This window comes from Eurytemora carolleeae, unplaced genomic scaffold (genome assembly GCF_000591075.1).
Source record: "Eurytemora carolleeae unplaced genomic scaffold, Eaff_2.0 scaffold1046, whole genome shotgun sequence".
Taxonomy (NCBI): domain Eukaryota; kingdom Metazoa; phylum Arthropoda; class Copepoda; order Calanoida; family Temoridae; genus Eurytemora; species Eurytemora carolleeae.
Genome location: NW_019396932.1, coordinates 15,516 through 39,876, shown reverse-complemented (window position 1 = coordinate 39,876; position 24,361 = coordinate 15,516). Strand labels below are relative to the sequence as shown.

Here is a 24,361-nt window from a genome sequence, read left to right as displayed (position 1 = left end):
GCACGAGAAACCTTTCAATAAATCTATTTTACTGTTTAGTAGCTTTCCTTCCCTTATACTGTAAACGCATAGCAGTCCACGTTCTCTTGACACGTGTACAGGAGTAGGAGTAGGAGTAGGAGTAGGAGAAGTTGTAATAATTCTATTAAAATTTTAAGAGAAATGAATAAAAATGGTCAACTAATGAATTAATATCATATCCTAAAGCTAAATATCAGAACCAAGAAATCTAACTTGCTCTCATAGAACTATAAAAGGTAACTAAAATTCGACGAAAAATCTAATCAAATCTTTCTTCGTTGTGTGAAATTTTTCGGTTCTGAACCGATGGTTTAACGTTTTTTGGTGTGTTTTGTGAATTTAAAAATCTGAAAGTGTTTTTATGATCCTAGGCAATGTAAAGAACTAGTTTCATAAAATTGGCAAAAATTCGGGAAAATCTAATTGTTTTTTCTTTTGGTGCCTCCGCAATTCTTCAAAGTTTTTGGAGCATTTATTGTCAATAAAAACGCTCTGCTAAAGCAATATTTTTTTTCTGAAAAACGTGTATCGCAATGTAAAATATCTTTATTGACACTTTTTCTTTTTCGTTTTATATTTTACAAAAAAGTTTAATGCAAACAAATCTTAAAACGGTGTTAAAAAAGGCCAAAAGCAAACACATAGTGTTGTAGAAAATAAAAATTATATCGTAAGTTGTGCAAATCTTTGAAACTTCAAGATAAAGTTCTCGAAGGTCCTTTAATTTATGAGTGTTTGCTGATAACCTTCTTTGTAAACTTTCCGACGAAATTACAGAAATGTAACAAAATAATAATGTAATTACGGTGTAGTTGAGTTTTTATTGCTTAAAGTAAACGCACGTCAAACTAATACAAGTGCACGTTAAGACGAAATTTCAAATGTTTTTAATCGTGTATAACTCTTGATAATGAAGAGCTATTAATAACAACATAAATATTGTAAATTTATAATTTTTTTCTCATACTTGTGTGTCAAATCAAAATGTAAAGGAACTACGATGTCACAATTATCAGAATTAGACACTTTTAACCCTAGAATTAGACACTTTTAACCCTAGAATTAGACACTTTTAACCCTAGAATTACGACAACATCTCCCACATTTTTGATCAGATAAAGTGATTTTAAGGGAACCGTTGCGAATCGGGCATAATTATTTTTGCATGGAGGGTCACAGGATTTCTAGCGAACAACAAATTTTCTTTCGTATTTCGTAAAATATTTCGCGAAATTTCTCATTTTTTCGCGAAATTAATTTTACAAAAGGAAGCGAAATTTTTGAGAAAAATCTACGACAGTTTCGCGAAAAATTGCACAAATTTTTGCAATTATTTCGCATTTTTGATTTTTTGCGAAGGTGAATAATGTCAAAAAATGAAATCTTCTCTTTAGAAGAAAATTATTTTGACAACAATATATCAAATAAAACTCATTTCAGCATTTCATTAAAATTATGTCGTATTTAAATTCTTGCATTGATTGATGCTAAAAGGGTGAAATACTGTGAATCGAAAAAAAAACTTTGAATACAAGGTGCATATTACTGTAAATTTCAATTGTTAACATTCTACTTCTTATCTTTAAATGTATAAACTTTACAACATACGTAAAAAGAAATATCAAGATACTTAGTCAATGTGAAATGCTGTAAAATTTACAAGCCTGTTTTTGAAAATGGTCTGACAAAAGGAAAAATCTTATCATTTATTATTTACGAATATGACATAGATTAAAACATTGTATAAAATAAAACTTTTAATTATTTGACAATTTGGTCTGTTAAATTCACGTACGTTTATTCGCTAATTAACTGCAAAAAGCTGATTTCGCCTACACAACCTCTTCTTTTCTGTTATATTCAGAATTGACTAATGAATGGTTCAAATTATACGCTAATTGATCGGAAAGGGTAAGATGGGGAGGGAGGGGGGTGGGTTGTTTCTTTGAAGGATGAAGACCATATGATAATAAGCATTAGTTGAATGATTTATATTGCATATCGATCATGAATTCTGTGGTAAAATCACAGATAACAAAGTTAGGAAAAAAATTACAGAAAAAATTTGTATCTATTGTTATTTTTGTAAAATGTATCGCATGTAATGTAACGTGCTGTAGAGAGAATCATTTTGGTAATGTGTTTAAACTTGAAAACTATGGAAGTAGTACTGTATATGGTTTTCTTGTTCTATCTTACTTATCTCTGGATTAAAACCCTCATCATGATCGTGCATACCAATTTGGTAGAGGAGGGGGGTATATAAATTAGAAATAGATTTTTTCTTTTTTTCTTCCCATCAGAATGAATTGAAATGTCCCCATTCTGTGGATAAAACAAATAAAAGTTAATTCACCGCATGAAACCCGAAAAATAGATGGTAGACGTACCGCATACTCTCAGTGTCAGAAATGGGCCAAGTGTTAGTTTTGGAACTAATGTCCCTTGGCATAGTAACGGCCCTGTGTACTTGAACAGTGGAGTGGTCCATAATCTCTAACTTTTTATATACTCTATTCTAAATCTATCAGAGTGTAGAGTGTAGAGTGTAGAGTGTAGAGTTTAGTTCGGTTATCATTGCATCATTGTAAGTATGATAATTAAAGTACAGTGTTTGATGTTGTTACAGACCAAATAGATTTTCAAGAAGCTTATTATATTTCTTGTTCATTGAAATGATTCTATGTTTGATGGACTATTTAAAGTCATAATTTGATAATACAAGTCGTCTTCCTATTCCAGAGTTTCTGATTCTCAATGTACAGTTTATTTAGATGCATAGAATGGGAAATGAATAAAATATATACATGGGTTACATTTCAGCCACTCCTTCCACTGTCTAGACCAGAAATATATAGGAAGGGGGGGGGGAGTTGCAATGATGTCACCGATCCCGCTTAACCTAAAGTTTGCAACATCCCGACAAATCTTGTTAAAAAAAGCATTTTTAGGATTTTCTTGACATTTTGCCACAAAATGAAAATGAAATGACTCTGAACAGTGAAGTTAAACACGAAATCAAATTTTCCTCTCTCTATATATAAAGATATAAATATATATATATATTATGGAGTCAGGCGCTCCTGCAGAAGAGACAGGGTGTCCAAATATATATAGCATTTGAAAAACGCCCCCCACCCCTAGAAAAAGGCCTTGGAGAATAGGTATAGGGTTGAAATGCATGTTCATAGTCCAATTTTTCATGGGCAGCTCAAAGAAAGAAAAAAATTAGATCAAAACAATTTAATAGTTTGGGTGCTAGGGAGGGTAGAAAAAATTCATAAAAAGGGTAAAAAAATGAAGAATTTTTTTTTTGTTTTAAACAAATATTGACACATGTTTCTACATGCAAAAAAAGTTATAGGCTATTTTAGATTTTTTTTCATAGACCGGACTTTTTTTCCGCCCTGTACCTACCCTATAAATTTTAAAAAAATATTTTTGTAACAAAAAATTCTTCAAATTACTATTTATTAAAAGTCACAAAATTTTAGGGTGATAATGTCAAAAATTAGAGTGCTAGGACAAAAAAACTACAGGGGGGTTGCCAAACGCCCCCCCCCCCCACGCCTGTTCAGGGTTAAAGATCTTCTTTCCTCTTTGATAGCTACCTTCTGACAATCTTTGTGTAATAAAATTAACGAATTATAAGGTTTCCATGTATGATAATAATAATGACGAATTTGGACGTCAAAATAATTTTCTTTGAACATTTTCCAAGATTAGGGATATTTTTTTTTTAAATTTTACTTTTGAAAAACTAATGCCGCAAATTCAAAGATCAAAAACAATCTTCATTTGTCGTTATATTTCATGGGACACTCTGTATAACTAAATACAGCCAACTGCAGTTTATACTACACACAAGTGCCTGTAATTTGACCGGCCCTGCAGTTTATACTATATACAAGTGCCGGTAATTTGACCGGACGCGCAGTTTATACTATATACAAGTGCCTGTAATTTGACCGGCCTTGCAGGTTATACTATATACAGTGCCGGTAATTTGACCAGCCCTGCAGTTTAAACTATATACAGTGCCTGTAATTTGACCGGCTCTGCAGTTTATACTAACTACAGTGCCTGTAATTTTACCGGCCCTGCAGTTTATACTATATACAGTGCCTGTAATTTGACCGGCCCAGCAGTTTATACTATATACAGTGCCTGTAATTTGACCGGCCCTGCAGTTTATACTATATACAGTGCCGGTAATTTGACCAGCCCTGCAGTTTATACTATATATAAGCACCTGTCATTTGACCAGCCTTGCAGTTTATACTATATACAGTGCCTGTAATTTGACCAGCCCTGCAGTTTATACTGTATACAGTGCCGGTAATTTGACCGGCCCTGCAGTTTATACTATATACAAGCACCTGTAATTTGACCAGCCCTGAAGTTTATACTATATACAAGCACCTGTAATTTGACCAGCCCTACATTTTATACTATATACAGTGCCTGTAATTTGACCGGCCCTGCAGTTTTTACTATATATAAGCACCTGTAATTTGACCAGCCCTGCAGTTTATACTATATACAAGTGCCGGTAATTTGACCGGCCCTGCAGTTTATACTATATACAGTGCCTGTAATTTGACCAGTCCTATACAAGTGCCTGTAATTTGACCAACCCTGCAGTTTATACTATATATAAGCACCTGTAATTTGACCAGCCCTGCAGTTTATACTATATACAAGTGCCGGTAATTTGACCGGCCCTGCAGTTTATACTATATACAGTGCCTGTAATTTGACCAGTCCTGCAGTTTAAACTATATACAGTGCCGGTAATTTGACCGGCCTCGCAGTTTATATTATATACAGTGCCTGTAATTTTACCAGTCCTGCAGTTTATACTTTATACAAGTGCCTGTAATTTGACCGGCCTCGCAGTTTATATTATATACAAGTGCCTGTAATTTGACCAGTCCTGCAGTTTATACTATATACAAGTGCCTGTAATTTGACCGGCCTCGCAGTTTATACTTTATACAAGTGCCGGGTATTTGACCGGCCTCGCAGTTTATACTATATATACAAGTGCCGGTAATTTGACCAGTCCTGCAGTTTATACTATATACAGTGCCGGTAATTTGACCGGCCTCGCAGTTTATATTATATACAAGTGCCTGTAATTTGACCGGTAGCCCGTGGTTTACGTTTGAAGCCACTAACTGGCTAGCTCACTAAATCATAAGTAATAAATAGGAATAATAATAATAATAACCGTCCTGCCAATAATTCGAACAGTGTATTTTTTTAGGACAATAAATATCCAGGTGTGATTACTTTTGTAAACAGTTGATTTTTCGAAATCGAACGGTTTTCGGTCAATTATATTATTTATATATTTTGAAAACAACGTTAGAATGTTCTAACAGTTCAATAACCTAGCGAAAGTTGATCTTTTACCTTTTAGACAGATTGCACACCCCATGTGGAGCTAGAAAAGGATGGGTTGGCTTGAACGGGATTAGAAAACAAAGCAGTTGCATTTTCATCATTCATCATTCATCATTTAACATTCATCATTCATCATTCATCATTCATTATTCATCATTCATCATTCATTATTCATCATTCATCATTCATCATTCATCATTCATCATTTATCATTCATCATTCATCGTTCATCATTCATCATTTATTATTCATCATTCATCATTAATGCAAACCGTGTGCACACCTATGTCTGTATATTTTCTAAGTTTCTATAAATCTATATTGTATACCGTGTGCACACCTATGTCTGTATATTGTCTAAGTTTCTATAAATCTATATTGTATATCGTGTGCACACCTATGTCTGTATATTGTCTAAGTTTCTATAAATCTTTATTGTATACCGTGTGCACACCTATGTCTGTATATTGTCTAAGTTTCTATAAATCTTTATTGTATACCGTGTGCACACCTATGTCTGTATATTGTCTAAGTATCAATAAATCTATATTGTATACCGTGTGCACACCTATGTCTGTATATAGTTAAAATGCCGTCAGTAGAAATTGAACTGTGAGTAGTGAAGGGGTTTAGCTGCAGCTTTAGCTTTCCTTGAGGTTTTAGTCGGGGTTGCACGTTATATAGGTAATCTTTCCCTTCCTTCCCTTCCTTCCCTTCCTTCCCTTCCTTCCCTTCCTTCCTATCCTTCCCTACCACTTCCTTCCCTTTCCTTTTCCCCCATCAAATTATTGTATTTTCTTTAATGAACAATGAAGGAAGTCTTAAATAATGAAATTTCAAAGTTTCATATTTCATGGGATTTTTATTATTTGCAAGATCAACACACACAATGCTGCATGAACCAAGGTTGTATAATAAGTTAGGTTACTCTTGATGCGCTCCAATGAAAGGAAAATGTCGTCTCCTAAGATAGATATAAAAAATCCCAATATGACGTCACTTTTGTCTCTATAATCCGTGACCTCATCAAGAGTAACCAACCTTATTATACAACCTTGGCATGCACAGACTCGATCCAAAGGGCTATTCAAATTATGCATAATAAATGTTCTAGACTGGGTTAACTTTGAAGTGCCGCTACCCCTTGGCCTTTGGTTTACATATTACTCTAACACAGAGATATTACTTTAATATATGAACAATTTTGAACTGTAATTTACTCTGATTTTTTTTATAATTGTATTTATTTCAAAATTTTAAGTCATCTTTGTCAAGTTTGTTAATTTTTTTCGACTGTTCAGTACAAAATATACATTGTAAAATATGTACTGTTTACATTGTACAATTTACACTGTATAATCTAAATTGTACAATATACCGTCCAATATAAATTGTACAATATACAATTATAGATACTATTTTATCTAGGTATACAATGTACACTTTGTACAGTACTATATAAGGCGTGATAATATTCTACATAGTATGCTCTTGTCATGTATTGACGAACAAACACCTCCAGCTCAAAAGGATTTTTGTTTTTAAAAATATTATAAAGCATTCAGATAAATAGGGACACAAAATGTATTTTGCAGATAACAAAAACAATACAAATAATGATATAATAAGAATAAGAATACAGAACAGAACACAGAACAGAACGCAGAACAGAACGCAGAACAGAACACAGAACAGAACACAGTAAAGAAAACACAAAAGAACACACAAAAGAACACACAAAAGAAAAGAGAAAAGAACATAACAGAACACAGAACAGAACACAGAACAGTACACAGAACAGAACACACAAAAGAACACACAAAAGAAAATAGAAAAGAATATAACAGAACACAGAACAAAACACAGAACAGAACACACAAAAGAACACACAAAAGAAAAGAGAAAAGAACACAAAACAGAACACACAAAAGAACACACAAAAGAAAATAACACAGAACAGAACACAGAACAGAACACAGAACAGAACACAGAACAGAACACGGAACAGAACACGGAACAGAACACAGAACAGAACACAGAACAGAACACAGAACAGAACACAGAACAGAACACAGAACAGAACACAGAACAGAACACAGAACAGAACAGAAAACAGAAAAGAACACAGCAAGAACAAAAAGCAGAATACACTACTTAAATTTCTACAAAAAATAAAAAGTTTTGAAAATGAAAACAGACAAATAGTCATTTTTAGTAGTTTGTGCAGTGTAAGCTGTATTGCACAAGTGTTTTTAGAGAAAATCAATTTTTAAATAAAAAATAAAATCTTTAAATCTAAAATATGTCCACATTTAAATATTAATAATGGTAATTATATTATACATATGTTCAAAAGATTTATATCAATAATATTATTTTATTTTTGCAAAATTAATGAGTAGTTGTTTACAGTTAATTTCAAAGATTAAAACATTTTTAACACATAAAACGTTGAGATTTGAATTTAAAACTAATGTTCAGATTTGTACAGATTACGTCATTGCATAAAATTTATTTTAAGCATGATAATCTTGCTTAAGCCTTAAAAGTCCCAGTTCTGATAAAACACAATAAATAAAGATTACAGGTTTACAACGTCTTCCAACGTATGTTTGCTATATACACTGTACATTGTACAGGGTTACCCACAAAGAATGAGATTTTAATGACGACTTTTTTTAAGCATAATTGATAATTAATAAATGATTTTCGTGTTTTTACATCCATCTGAAAAGTTTATTTTAACCTTCTAGCAACTTGTTAGCTTCTCCCTTTTCATTTTTTACTTGGTATAAGCTTTTGTAGCCATCTCTAAGACTGTTTGGTTCTATAAATTTGTTTTAATAATTTTTCAAAGTTTATTGAAATTAGAAGATTACACAGCTCAATTCCATATATTTTTGAAAAGCAGAATTGTCTTTGTCCATTTGTAAGTTAAATAATAAGATAAAATTATAAGGAAAACTTCGAAATTTTCTGTTCCGAAAAAAATTGTCGAATTTCAAAATTTCAGAAAAGAAGGTTACACAGATAGAGGTTTCTAGCTTGGGTGAATGGAATCATTTATTGGTAACCTTGTATATTTTTCAGGGGGCTATGGGAGCTAAGCCCCCCTGGAAAGAAAAAAATGTAAGCCCCCCCTGGACAAATTCCTGGATACGTCCTTGATATATTTGTGCAGCTTAAAGTAAAGAAGTTTGAGAACTCCGTAGTTAGTACAATATTCACAAGTCATCTCTTCAAGTCTATTACAATGTCAACAATATATCTATCTCTCTGTCTATCCATCTATCTATCTATCTATTGAATTACGTCATATTGTAAAAGCAGAATAGTTCAAAAAATACATATTTTGGATTCCATGCCGATTAGATTTTAACATAATTTTCTTCTTTTTTACCGTAGATTGATAACAATACAGATAAAACATCTAGTGTTCTATAATGTATTCTTATTAATTTATGTTTTTAACCAGCTACTTTTTATTTAAACGAATTAACATATATTTTCTGGTAGAGAATATTGGTAAAGAAAACTGTAAAAGGAATTAAGTTTTTGCCACAAACTACAAGTTTGTCATCCCTATCTGTGCAACCTGATTATGTAAAACATATTTCAAACATAGACTATTTGAACAGAATTCATAGTTTTAAATAACAGAGGTTTATACCATCATGCTGCAAAGAAATAGGAATTAGAATATTTGACTTTGTGGCAAAGACTTAATTCCTTTTCAATAAAAATTCAGTTTTAACGAACACTTCATTTTAGTCGTTTTGGGGATTATTTACTGCGCAAATGGCAATATTATATATTACAGAGCAGTTTACATAAAACTGGGCGTTTTAACAGTAAGTTAGGAGTAATTTTGGAAAAATTACAAATTCACAAATAAATCATTGTTAACAATATAAACCAACCAAGATTCAAAATTTGTGTGGAGAGGGGGCTATGTTCTGACTTTTGTTAACCCTATACCTGCTGGGATACTTCAAAACCAGGATACGCCGTGGGGGGGGGGGGCGGGGCTAAATCCAAATATGGCAAAATAAACATCATTTGAAAGCTCTTATACTCTACTTTTATAATCTACAAAAAATGCAAATTTGCAAAAATTGATTTTTTTGCAAAATCCAGTCATAAAGTAAAAATGCTTGCAAAAAAATGTCAAAAAATGATAACATATACTTTTTTGAAAATCCCTTGATCATGCCATTTTAAATATGCACAAAAATTTGTAAAATTTTAAATAACTTGATGTGCAGTTAAGAAAAACTAAAAATGTGCAAATTTCTTTTGACAGGTTAAATTTAGGAAATAATTTGCAAAAAAAATCTTTGGAAAACTTGTGCAATCCCTTTTTTTATGTCAAAGGTTTTCCAAAAAAAAAATTGTCAAAATCTGACAACTGAAAGTGGGTCGAAACGAAGATTTAGTTTGTTGCAGGAAAATTAGTCATTCATGCAGTGTGCCTGAAGACTCAGGCAGTTAATATAAAAGCCAAGTTTTAGACCTAAAGGGAGGGCTATAGAAAATTTCAGCAGTCTCAGAGCAATACTTTTTGTGTTATGTAAAAAAAAACTACATCTATATCTCGGTTTCGACCCATTCCCGTTTACTGAATTTTTACATGAGGTTGCATAGGGATAATCAAATTTGAGTTTGTGTTGGCAAAGACTCGATAAATGGAATACCCACAAGGGATGAGGCTTCAGAGACGGCTGTACAGATTTCTATTTCCTAATATGCATGATTCTCTCCAGAACTTTAAACTTGCGTCTACAGTTGCCAACTAAATGTTCAAGGAATTAAGAATTAATTTTAAAATGTAATCATAATTTTCAAGAATCTTGCAGTTTATTTGTACAATCTCATCCTTTGTGGGTAACCCTGTACAGAAGATGATGTGAACGTGGCCGATGAATAATATACAAGAACGTCCAACTCAAATTTAAGCAAATTATGTACTGTGCACTGTGGAAGGAATGTAAACAAACCCAGTGCCTCCACAAAAGTTAATGTAATATATACAGTCCAACAAAAAACAAGTTAATATATCAAGTTGGAGTGAATACATATGATTTTTGGCTTTCTGGTCAATATGGAAAATACAATAGCAGCTGCAATATATTCTTTTTCCGCCACTTGGGCCCATTTCCCTCAAAAATGATGCGTTGCCACTGAATTCTTTGTTTTGATCTCCTCCCGCTGCAGTACTCAGATTTGATGCATGAGATATGGCGGTTCCTTGTCTATATATTTCTTGAACGTGGAAAAGTCTGATTGTACATATTTACTGTGAGGGCAGTAAAAATCCTGATTAAATATCCTGAAAATTTGCTTATCTTTCAATAGATTAGCACTAATTCAGTCATCTTTAATCTTCCAAGGGGTGGGGTTGTTTTACCCTAGGTTGGTATTAATTATTTTAGCTTAAACAACATCCAAACAGAATCATTTCTGTCAAAAAAAATTACAAAAAAAGACTTAAATTACTTTGTTTTCCGTGAACGGTGAAAGATGTTTTTTTCATGCACAATTGAACGAGGTGTAAAAATGGGTTAAGGGCGAAATAAACCTGGGAAAAAATCCAAATACACAAATTTTACATAGATTAAATTAAGCCTTTCATTTTTTCTCTACAAAATTTGACCACATATAAAATTTATGATTTGTTAATTTTCTTTTATTCAGGAGGATTCATAAAATAGGAGACTTTAATAAAATCCTTAAATTTGGTTATATACAGGAGGATTCATAAAATATGAGACTTTGATAAAATCCTTAAATTTGGTTACATACATGAGGATCCTTAAAATAGGAGACTTTAATAAAATCCTTAAATTTGGTTATATACAGGGGGATCCATAAAATAGGAGACTTTAATGAAATCCTTAAATTTGGTTATATACAGGGGGATCTATAAAATAGGAGACTTTAATAAAATCCTAAAATTTGGTTATATACAGGGGGATCCATAAAATAGGAGACTTTAATAAAATCCTTAATTTTGGTTATATGCAGGAGGATTCATAAAATAGGAGACTTTAATAAAATCCTTATATTTGGTTATATACAGGAGGATTCATAAAATAGGAGACTTTAATAAAATCCTTAAATTTGGTTATATACAGGGGGATCTATAAAATATGAGACTTTAATAAAATCCTTAAATTTGGTTATATACAGGGGGATCTATAAAATATGAGACTTTAATAAAATCCTTAAATTTGGTTATATACAGGGGGATCCATAAAATAGGAGATTTTAATAAAATCCTTGAATTTGGTTATATATAGGAGGATTCATAAAATAGGAGACTTTAATAAAATCCTTGAATTTGGTTATATACAGGGGGATCCATAAAATAGGAGATTTTAATAAAAATCCTTGAATTTGGTTATATACAAGAGGATTCATAAAATAGGAGACTTTGATAAAATCTTAAAATTTTGTTATATACAGCTTGGGAGATCCAAAAAATAGAAAATAAATAAAACCTTAAATTTCCATATAACCGTAAATTTGGTTATATACAGGGGGATTTATAAAATGTGAGACTTAAACAACAACAACAGCTTTCATTGAATTGGTAATTAAGTTTACAATTATTCTTAGTCCTTTTTTTTAGGATTGTCATTTTCATAAAAATTTTGTTGACAAAGGTTCCATCATAAACTAAGCTTTCATTGCGTACGGTAGTAATCTTCAGTACGCTGACCGAAAGATAATTGGGTTTTAGAGGAGAGCGATGCTTTAAATTTCTTGTAAAAACACTTGTTTTGAACTTAAATGGCAAAATTTAAAACGAAAATTGTCTGATGTGGCCTGATTCTTATTAACATTTTTGTACCACCTTGTCCCGGGCACATTATTTTTATCTAATTGCGTCCTACTGAATTGCCGGTCTCAGTATGTGGACGCTTAATTTCTATTAACGTTCACAAAACACATTTTTTTCATTTGCAACTTTCGTGTTATGTAACGCTTACTTAAATTTGCCTTCAATTCAAAAATTACCAAATTTTAATATTTGTAATATAACGTATTAAATTGAGAAGTGTAATTTATATATTTGCATGTCTCCACGATGTTTTTTGCCAAAATTAATGATTATATTTTAAAAAATCTAATTGCAAATTCGCAGTGTTCCCACGCACGTATAATGTCCTTTACTTAAGTTAAAATCTATTGTCTTAATCTTGTCTTTTATTTTTTTGGGAGAAAATTAGGAATTTATAGCGCTTGGCAACATTTGTTTAGACCTGATGTGAAAACTTTAGAATGCTGAATTTCAAGATTAATGCTTAAACTCCTGGTTTTACTAAACCCGAGTTTATTTTAAAACGCGTTCGATATTCAAGAAAGAAGTTAAAATTTTAAACAATCAGCGTGTCATGTTAAGTTGTACTCTTTAACTATTGAAAAACCGATTTTGATTTCTGGTGTTGATGGTGTCATATCAATTGAACTATACATCGATTGAACGAACGTAAGTTTTGGATTAATGTTTATTAAAACTAACGTTCAAAATGACAATAGTCCCAAAATATTTGTTTAAAATAATTTTATATTAACATGATTAAATCTATATTTGTTTAAATGCCGGCTTGTAAACACCTTACTTTAATTCAATCGGATATTAGTCCAATCGATATAGCATTGTATCTGTAATTGTTATCAAACGAGACAGTAGAAATATCCAAAAGAGAGGATAAAGAAAAAAAATCAGAAGTGTTTACATTGGATAATCAGATTAAGCGATCGTGATTAAGGATATCTCATTCTAAAGTTTTCAGCTCTGGTTATATATAATATAGTGCACACATTTGGTTTAAACTAAACTATAAAACAAACCACTTAGCTAAACAACTAACAGATAAAGGACTTATTAATATATAGAAATTAGTTATTTAGTAGATAGATAAACAGATAGATAAACAGATAGATAAACAGAAAGATAAATATATAGATAATCAGATAGATAAACAGTTATATAAACAGATAGATAAATATATAGATAAACAGATAGATAAACAGTTACATAAACAGTTAGATAAACAGATAGATAAATATATAGATAAATATATAGATAATCAGAGAGATAAACAGATAGATAAACAAATAGATAAACAGATAGATAAACAGTTAGAAAAACAGAAAGAAAACATAAAAAAATAAAATTCTTAAATAAAAAATTTGTTTTTAAAGATTTGTCACATTTTGAAATTAAAAGATGAAATAAAATGAATTTCTGGTATCATATTTCCCCTACCCCCCTCGGACTCGGCCCACCTTTTTACACTCGTTCTGTAATTTTGTAAGATTGAGAGTTAGAGCTAAAAAGAATATGATAATATCGACCTTTAATCTAGCAAGGATGCATTCGGATAAATATACTAGATGCTAAATTCAGTATACAGGGTGAGTCACTATATGTTACAGTAATAATTTCAAAAATTAAAAACAAAACTACTAAATACAGATAGAAAACTGATTATTTTGGTTTTAATTATTGACGCTGAAACTTGGACTAGCTTGTCAAGTGACAGCCTATCATTGACCCGCTTTATTATCAATGATCATGAGATACCATTATTTATTATTGCAAATAATTGATTATTTTTAATTATTTTTTATCTGTGATTTGCGGAGTTATGCTAAAGAGACAATGAAAACAATTGCCTGACTTCAAGACGTTTTTAGATGGAAACACAAAGATAAATATTTAATTATTAATAATGCTTGATCCTTTACAAGCATTTTCAAATTACAAGTTTACAAGTAAACAAAGAAAAGCTGTTAATTGACAACTTCTCTGTATTTAAATGATTAAATGATACTGCTGTTAAAAAGCTCGGTAGAAATCAATATTGAAATATAGAGTCGTCTTCATTATATTGATATATACGACGACCACTGTGTACTAGTTAATTTTCACAGAACACACCAAGTATATTACAGGGGATGTTAGTTCCAAAACTAACGCTTGGCCAATTTCTAAGACTAAGTGTTAGAAATGGGCCGAATCTGCGAAGGAATCTTTTTCAATTGTTGTCTTCGTCATGTTTAATAAAATGTTGGTTATAGTTTTTATTTTCGACTTTTACTCTAGATATGGGCCGGGATCCCAAAAACCCAGTCTTTCAATATATGTGTGCCCATTTATTAACATTCAGTGTTAGCAATAGGCCAAGTGTTAGTTTTGGAACTAATGTCTCCTGTAATACAAATATGGTATTAATTGTCGTTTAAAACAGTAAAACGGTTTGTAAGAAATATATGATTAAATTACACGAAGCTTAACAGATAATATCAGAATTATCAAACTCTATGAAATGTATTGTTAGTTTCACACACTTTTCTTAATGTGCATTGTGCAAATAAAAATGCATAAAAAGATAAGAGGACTTATTTTGTTTAACAACTGGTTAGTACCACCACCCCCCCCCCCCCCCCCCCCACCTCTGTAAAAGTGCGGATTGTGAGGGAGGGGAGGGGGGCTTTAATATGATGTATGAAGTTTGTACATGAGCGTTATAGTATAAAATGTATAACTTAAGGAGGTTTGCAATTTTTCACAAAAGGAGTCGGGTAGAAGGGGAGTAGAAGGGGGGTAGAAGGGAACTGGGAGTTGGATAAGGGGGGGGGGCAAGGTTGTCCATTTATGGAATTGAAAAGTATTAAATGTCAGAGCTCCACCTTTAACCGTTTTCATAAGTTTTCCGTATAAGTGTTTAGTAGAATTCAGCAGAATTTAGCAGACCACTCTTCACTAAACCCCACTATTTCTTCGGTCAGAGTACTGCAAATTACTGCAGAGAACACCGAAAGCTTAGTCGAGGGTGAGACGGTTGTCTGCAAAAATATTTTAGCAACAACGGGTTTTCAAGATCCGGGCAACAGTTCAAATAGGGGGTAATTTACTTTTTCTAATTTATTAAAATTTGGCAAATTTTTGTAGGTTAAGGTTACTGTCCAGTTTTTAGTTTTGTTGCTATAGGTCTTAAAGGGACTGTACGCGTAATTTCAAGTGATCCCCCCCGTGCTAGTATGATAATGTCTGAAGTTTAGCTAGAACAGTCCCCTTGAAACCTTTATTTGATTATTATATGTAAAAAGAATAGTTTATTTTTTAGGTTTTAAAGTGCTTAATTGTGATAATTCCTATATGTGTTCCTGCAGTATAGAAATGCGCAAGTAAATTTTTCAAAGACACCACAATTGAAAATAATTAGTTTTCAAAATTGAAACATTGATATTTAAAAGGTTCTTCATTTTGAGCTAGATATATTTCTGAAAGTTTTTTGTTTAAAAAAAACTTTTTTACAAAGCAGACATAAAATTTTACTTTAATAAACATTTTATGCCATGAAGCGTTCGAAATTCATCGAGCATACTGCTTAATCTTTAGGCATTTATCGAGCATACTTGCTTAATCTTTAGGCATTTATCGAGCATACTTGCTTAATCTTTAATCATTTATCGNACTTGCTGAATCTTTCATCGAGCATACTTGCTTAATCTTTAGGCATTCATCAACCATACTTGCTTAATCTTTAGGCATTCATAGAGCATACTTGCTTAATCTTTAGAAATTCCTCGAGCATACTTGCTTAATCTTTAGAAATTCATCGAGCATACTTGCTTAATCTTTCATCAAGCATACTTGCTTAATCTTTCTTCGAGCATACTTGCTTAATCTTTCATCGAGCAAACTTGCTTAATCTTTCATCGAGCATACTTTCTTAATCTTTCATAGAGCATACTTGCTTAATCTTTAGGCATTCATCGAGCATTGCAACTTGCAAATTTTAAAATTTGCAACCAGGTCACGATATTAAAGAAGGCCGACCCCATTTAAATGGAATGAGAGTCAGAAAAAAATTAAGTTCTTTTAAAAATGCCATCCCTTATTTACCAAAGCCTCAATGTGCAGTCCAGAAATGCTTCTGAAACGAAATAAAGTTTGACATATGTTTTAGTTCGACAAGATGAAGAAAGTTGTATTTGATATATACAGAACTAATCATGAAAATTATATTAATTCGTAATATAACTGAGACATAATGTTCAGTAACTTTTCATTTACATAATGTCATGTCTACTGTCTAATTTATATAATGTCATATCTACTGTCTAATTTATATAATGTCATGTCTACTGTCTAATTTATACAATGTCACGTCTACTGTCTAATTCATATAAGTCATGTCTACTGTCTAATTTATATAATGTCATGTCTACTGTCTAATTTATATAATGTCATGTCTACTGTCTAGTTTATATAATGTCATGTCTACTGTCTAATTTATATAATGTCATGTCTACTGTCTAATTTATATAATGTCATGTCTACTGTCTAATTTATATAATGTCATGTCTACTGTCTAATTTATATAATGTCATGTCTACTGTCTAATTTATATAATGTAATGTCGTCTGTCTAATTATTAGCAAGACCCTTAAAAGCTTTGTTTTAACAAAAATTCAAAAGATACAAATAATCTTCTTTAGGAAAATTAAAAAAAAATTTTTTTAAATAACTGCTTATAAGAAACAATTGAGGCAATTATCAGTCTGAACACTGCTCAAGTTGGAAAACTACTATATCTTCTTAAATATCAGAATCAGACAAATCCCACTTTATGAAAGGCAGGTCTGCAGTAAAGAATAAAAATCTAATTTTTGTTAATTTTTTAGACCTACCCAAGATGACTGAAGACCTCTGGTACCATGCTCTTAGGTTCCTGGACAAATACAGGTAGATAGATAGATAGATAGATAGATAGATAGATAGATAGATAGCTTTGTTTGCATTGTGTTGAGAAGCGTGTGGGTGTTAAATATTGTAGAAACTACAAATATTTAATGTAATTGGTTCTCAAGTTGCTGTCTTTTTTTGGTCAGAAACGATTTTTGTGGAGACAGTCGTTTGAATAATGAAAATAAAGTTTAAAAGGGAGTGTTCGCGAAAAATTAAAGGGGGTATACGGGGCTTACGGCGAAAAATAATCGCTTTTAATCGCTACTAATCTTTTCAGAATCGTTTTTCTTAATTATCAAATATAACAACGACGAAAAATATAGTAAAAACTCTATTGTAAACTAATTAAATGTTTAGGAACATATTTCTCAAAAGAAATTTGTCAATAATTCGAGGTTAGAATAAATTGCTTCCTTTTTCATCATTATATTGAATTCCTTATTTTCCATGAATTTGTTTTCAAATTTCTTCAAATTCTTCAGATGTCGTCTTTTTAATAAAAATTCCAAAAAATCTGCAGAAAATCTTTGTGATTAAAGAGAGATTATCGAAACTAATAACTGAATAAGATTACTTATTTTCGATGATAAGAGTTAATTTTTATTTTCTCAACCTGTTCCTTAACAACTAATTAGATTAAGCTGTAGGATTTTGTTACCATTTTTTGTCGTCGTTATTTAATAATTTAAAAAAAAAACAATTCTGAAAACGTATCCACGCAAAAGTACGATTTTGAACGTCGACTTTGCGCTAAAACTCAGGATTTACAGATCTTTTATATGTCTAAAATGAATCCTAAAGAATTTTTCCACAACACTGCATACTCAGTTTAACTACCTTACATAGCCGGTCTGTCCCTTTAATTCGGATATACACTGCGTGATTTTCTAGTAAATTGGTTGAAAATAGTTCAAGTGATCATTTCATGCACTTTTTCTACAATTCAACAACATGGCGATTTTACATTTTTTAAAAGTTAATTCCTCTCTATTTATATCTATTCTCTGTGTTTTGTTTGTTTGTGTGTTCCCTAGCTGAGTGTTGTATGTTTAAGAAGGCAGGATGACTAGTGCTTCTATATTTATTAATGTTTACGTTCAAGTTCAATATTTTCATCTTTGTGTTTGTTTAAAAACTTGTCTTTCTGTTTATTTGCACATACTTGTTATTCACAGCAAACTTATTCTTTTAGAATATATTTCTCATCATTCTTTTATTAAATAGAAAGTTATACTAAACATAATGGTACAGTTTTGATGAGGGTTCACTTTATTCTTTATTTCGAATTCTAGCTTTTTTACACATCTGTGAACTTTTTTTCTTAATCAATTATTAACTTTTTTCGCTCTTGTTGTTGTTGTGTTACCATCGCTTTGGCGCTTGTGGGAAAGAAACCTATGAAAGCCGCCATTGTATAGTGTACACTAATATCTTCTATATAATAAAGCTCTTCTCAAATATCTATTTTTTTCAAAAATCTATTTTTTCTTCAAAAATTACTTTTTTTCAAAATTAAAAAAAATAACACGGATAACGCCGGACACTTTAGCTAGTATATGGTTCATCAGAGTTTAGCTGTTTGGCCAGCTATAGCTAACATATATATATATATTTAAACTGATACAAGGAACTATATATTATATATTATATATTTAGAACTGATACAAGGAACTATGTATTATATATTTCATATATTTAGAACTGATATAATGAACTATATATGATATATATTGTATATTTAGAACTGATACAAGGAACTATATATTATATATATTGCATATTTAGAACTGATACAAGGAACTATATATTATATATTTAGAACTGATACAAGGAACTATGATATCGAGGAACTCTACGAGTTTGCAGACAAGACAGGGATTCTGGAAAGGCATAAACAGCTGCTTGCCAAACCATACCATGACAGCCAGGTAGAAAGATCGTCTTTTATAATAAACTACAATGGCATGCGTTTATATCAATAAAATAAAATTTACTTTATATTTAAATTTGTTCCCCGAAAAGAGACAAAATTTAATTTTAACAAAGTAATCTTTGTTTTTATTATTATTATTATTTCAAAGATAATATGTCCTCCTTTCTTGAACTACTCCTCCATGTTCAAATATAAACCAAAGCTAAAAAGTTGTTAGCATTGTAATGATACAATTGCCTACCACTGTAAGATGACTGTCAGGTTATAGACAGATCATCTATGAGAATAAACTAACATGTACTATTTCAACCCAAATGTCGTCTTCCTAATCCATTTTATTTTTAGGATCAGTGGACTTTTTTTACGGATTAATTTGGTTCTTTTTAGAAAATGTTTAAAATAAAGACCCTAGAAGCTTTTGGCACCTAGAAGTTGAACCTTTTTTAAACCGAATTAAGACTAATGCAACAAAAAGATAAGTTTGACATGCTGAAAAAAGTTTACGGAACGAAATTATTCCGGATAAATTCCATACGGAAATGCAATTGACGTTCCGTAAACTTTTTGCAGCATGTTACACCTAGCTCTGTGAAGCACGGATGGGGTAGCTCCTTATTTTAAAATTCTGTAAAATCGGTAAACTAGGTTCCGCATTAATTTCAAAAAGTTTGAATGATTTATTATTCATAACAGCTTCATGAAAGGTTCCGAAAGAATTTAACAGAATCAAATTTATCCCGAAAAAAATTGAAGTCCTTCAGGGCAATGGGCACTGTTAAGTGTACTATACCGGATCTAGAAGGTGTTCTCTGTTTAGATTGACATGAAGATCATGTACTACGAGCTGATCAAGATGCTGATAGAGTACGAGAGAAAGAATCACCCTGAGCAGTATGATGCTACCAAGACAGTTGGAAAAATCGAAGGTTACCAGGTATAAATGAAATTCAAAAGTGCTAAAGTAGGGACCTAGGACCGCATTTAATAAATTGGAACTACCTACCGTCAGTTCAGATCTTTAATTACATTCACCGATTCAAATCCTATTGAATATTTTATTTTCAATCCCTGATTCAAATTTGAACCGGCGATAGTAATTCATTAAGTTCGGTCCCTGCCCAGTGTCCGAATTTAATGAATTTAGGCCACGTCTTAAATCCCCAAAAACCGGTTTTAATTGACCGCCGGCTTAAATCTTCAGTGGAACCGAGACTTAAATTTAAACCGACTAATTCGACTCATTAGTCATTAGCGTTAACTTTCAAACACAATTTTTAACCAGTAAATAACGATGTTTGTGTTGTCTGTTGTGTAGACACAGTTTTTAGTTTTCAGGGGTGGAGGTTGGGGTTGCCCTTATACCCCCCTCTCTGTATACGCTCCTTTAAAACTTTTATATCTTATGTTACTTTTGTACATTTTATATACCGCGTCTTCTTTAAGCAGACTTATTTTATAAGATTAAATTATAAATTATGATTTAAGAATAAATCAAGGATTATGATTTATTAAGATTTTACTAGAAACCATACTAATGCAGCTCTGTTCTTGTCTTTATGTAACTAAGAATTGTAACTTTATAATTTTACAAAAAGGGTTAATTAATTGTGGAAGGGGAGGGGGGTATATAAGGTTGATTAATTGTGGAAGGGGAGGGGGGTATATAAAGTTTAAGTCTATTTTATTATTATCATTTAACTTTGAGCTTTTGTAGATATTCCAAAGATCTTTTAAATTTCTCTCTGCTTAATCTCATTTGCCATAATAGGATTGTCATAGCATGTTTGTCATTGTTAGCACTTGCCAAAAGTAACACTAGCCATCAGAGGCGCAACTAGGGGGGGGCGGCCGGGCGCGCGCCCTCCCCTAGCACCTGAGAGGGGGGGGGGCGCGCCCCCCCTGCAGAATGAAAAGAAAGAAAGAATGGCGAAAATCAGTATCACAGGAATAAGAAAACCAATAGATTTTTTGTTGACATTTTATTATACTATAGTTAGTTTTAAAAAGAATATTTTTATCTTTCTCAATTCTCAAGGCTTCTAGCCATGAAGGTTGCAGAACTGTCATGAAAGGTTAAATTACATTTTCATTACAGTGTCCGAATTTAAAGAATTTAAGCCGCGTCTCATATCCCCCAAAAACCGGTTTTAATTGAGCGCCGGCTTAAATCTTCAAAAATTGAATACAATTTTAAGTAGAACCAACTATATTTGAGCCCCCGTCTTAAATATAAGCCTCGGCTCAAATTCTTTAAATTCGGCCTCAGGTTACATTGCCATAAAGGTTATACAGGGTTACCCACAAAGGATGAGACTTGTTATAGCTTAAGTTTAAAAGAAGTAATTGGCAAATTACTGCTCGATTTTTTGCCTAGAGCGTGCACATTCTGGTTTGCATTGTAAAACAAAGAATATATTTTAGGAATTGACGAACAAGCTTCAGCGATATCTAAACCAGAGATTTATTGAAGATATTGATAAACTAGGTAATTGTTATTCAGGTTTAGTTTGATCAGGAAATATCATGAAAGTATAATGAAACCAGCTTAGGAACTCAGCTTTACCTGAAACTAAATTTTCTTTAAAACAGTCAACTCACCCAACTTAGAATTTTAAACAAACTAAGAACATAAGTCAAGAGATTCATGAGTTAAGATCAGACATCCAACCAAACACAAACAGAGATTAATTCATGTATATATATATATTTATATATATATATGTATATATGTATATATTTATATATATATATAATATATATAAAATAGCAGATTTTGATTAGGGAACTCGGTAGAACCACGGAAATGTTCTTAGCCTAGTTTAAAAATTCTATGTTGAGTGAGTGGACTTTGATTGGGACAGTTTAGATTTCCAAGTTCCTAAGCCAGTATTTACATATTATATACTATAATTGAAATTAGTAATCTCAATTTATAGGACTCGGTTCGTAATTTCAAGCGACCCCCAATTACTTGGCAGATTTACAATCCATAAAACATTATTTTTATGATTTTCAAAAGCGGTTTCTCAGTAATAGTGATTTCAGTATTTACAATCAAGGATTATAATTTACAGAATATCAAATATAGGTTTAAAGGGCACCGTCTCGTGAATCAGGTTTATCGTGAATCAGGTTTAAAGGGCACCATGTCGTGGATCGGGTTTAAAGGGCACCGACCACCGTCTTATGAATCAGGTTTAAAGGGCACTGTCTAGTGAATCAGGTTTAAAGGGCACTGTCTCGTGAATCAGGTTTAAAGGGCACTGTCTCGTTAATCAGGTTTAAAGGGCACCGTCTCGTGAATCAGGTTTAAAGGGCTCCGTCTTGTGAATCAGGTTTAAAGGGCACTTTCTAGTGAATCAGGTTTAAAGGGCACTGTCTAGTGAATCAGGTTTAAAGGGCACTGTCTCGTGAATCAGGTTTAAAGGGCACTGTCTCGTGAATCGTGTTTAAAGGGCACCTTCTCGTAAATGGAGTTTAAAGGGCACCGTCTCATGAATCAGGTTTAATAAGCAACGTCTTGTGAATCGGGTTTAAAGGGACCCGTCTCATGAATCAGGTTTAATAAGCACCGTCTTGTGAATCGGGTTTAAAGGGAACCGTCTCGTGATTCGGGAATATAAATAACAGGTTGCTTGCAAGTTGCAACTACATCGACAATCTCTTTAATAAATAGAAATAAAATAGAGTGGTCAGCAATTAAATTAATACAGTCAAGAAGACTTTTTATTGCTTATGCTTTAATTTCTAACAAGTCTTTTTCAAATTACAAATTTACAAATAAATGAAGAAACGTTATTAATATGACAACTTCGTTTTGTTAAAATGTAAGTGGTTTTGCTGTTTAAAAGCTTGGTAGAAGTAAAAATGAAAAAGAAAGTCGTCTTATTGTATTGATATATACGACAAAAAAATATTTTTAATAAAAATGTGTTCAGGTGATGCCCAATTACAGTTGGGTGAGATCAATATAAGCCAGCAGTTTACCACTATACAGGAGAATATCAATAATATCCAACAGAAACTGATCAAGGTACTTTCTTCTATTTACTATTCCAGTTGCGTGAAGAGATTTTTAGATGCAAAAAAACTTTTTTATAAACTTCCCTTTTCAATATTTTTTTTTAAACGATGAAGTCAGTATTTATGACCAAGCCTCCTTATCTTCTTCAGTCTTGTGTACAATTCATAAATTTTTTAAGTCTGATAACAAACTTGTAATCTATAATAACTAAACCTACTTACGTGGACAATTTGGAATGTTTTTATTCAAGGTCGAAGAAAAGAATTTATCCTTAGAGGAGAACTTAACAACCCTGCAACATCAATACACTACATTGAACACAGAGCACACAGGAATACACGCTAAAAATCTTAACTTTATCTCCACTCCCTTCCTAGAAAAAGTGTACATCTCCTTTTTTTGCCATTTTGTTTTGAAAATGAAAAATTATATACTTTTTTCAAAAGAACATTAAGGCTAACTACTTAGTAACTACCTATGCCGAAATTTTTGTCCGATAGAAATAAATAAAAATTAAGTGCACTTTTTATCCATAACTATTCCTTTAAGCTAATTCTCAATAGATTATTTGATTTTTCCATTAGATCTCAGAGAGACACATTTGCATCTGGAAACCCGGGTTGGTATTCTGGAGACAACAAACTCTTCCCTTCTACTCAAGGTTCAAGGACTCAAAGAGAAGGAGGAACAGCTAGAAGAGTTGGTCTCCGGGTTCAGGAAACAACAGGAGATGGAGAACAGTGCAATGAAGCAGGAGCTGGAGAAGGGGGGAAACCAGATTTCTAATCATGAAGATAGAATCCTGGTTTTGGAAACTGAAACAGTAAAGATGATGGAACTCAACACACAACAAGTAAAGTAGTTTTTTTTGCCCTTTTTTTAACATTTACCTGTAACCAGCCCATTGATATTGATTATCTGAAAATTTGATTTTTTAACCCTATCCCTGCTGGGGTACTTGAAAACCAGGATACGCTGGGGGGGGGTCAATTTGACCCCCCCCTCTAAATCCCATGTTTTATGTCCAAATATGACAAATGATACATCATTAGAAAGCTCTTGTGCTCTACTTTTAGAATCTGCAAAAAAATTTGCAAATTTGCGAAAATTGAATTTTTTATCGCAAAATCCAGTTTTATATAGTAAAAATGTTTGCAAAAAAAATTTGTCCAAAAAATGACAAATTATACATTTTTGAAAAACCTTG

At 31.9% G+C, this 24,361-nt stretch overlaps 1 protein-coding gene across 5 annotated transcripts in view; it reads left to right on the top strand.

Moving 5' to 3' along the window:
* Positions 1-24,361, top strand: part of LOC111710253 (golgin subfamily B member 1) — a 52,768-nt gene that overhangs the window by 16,846 nt on the left and 11,561 nt on the right. For 2 of the 5 annotated variants that reach the window (XM_023484317.1, XM_023484316.1), the window contains exons 3-9: positions 17,134-17,194; positions 19,017-19,125; positions 19,948-20,064; positions 21,552-21,615; positions 23,069-23,163; positions 23,405-23,486; positions 23,739-24,007. In XM_023484317.1, coding sequence (XP_023340085.1) covers positions 17,134-17,194; positions 19,017-19,125; positions 19,948-20,064; positions 21,552-21,615; positions 23,069-23,163; positions 23,405-23,486; positions 23,739-24,007 — 797 coding nt within the window. Of the gene's footprint in view, positions 1-162; positions 258-6,013; positions 6,115-10,805; positions 10,843-17,133; positions 17,195-19,016; positions 19,126-19,947; positions 20,065-21,551; positions 21,616-23,068; positions 23,164-23,404; positions 23,487-23,738; positions 24,008-24,361 lie in introns of those variants that run through there. The other 3 variants (XM_023484320.1, XM_023484318.1, XM_023484319.1) reach the window with 3 other exon arrangements.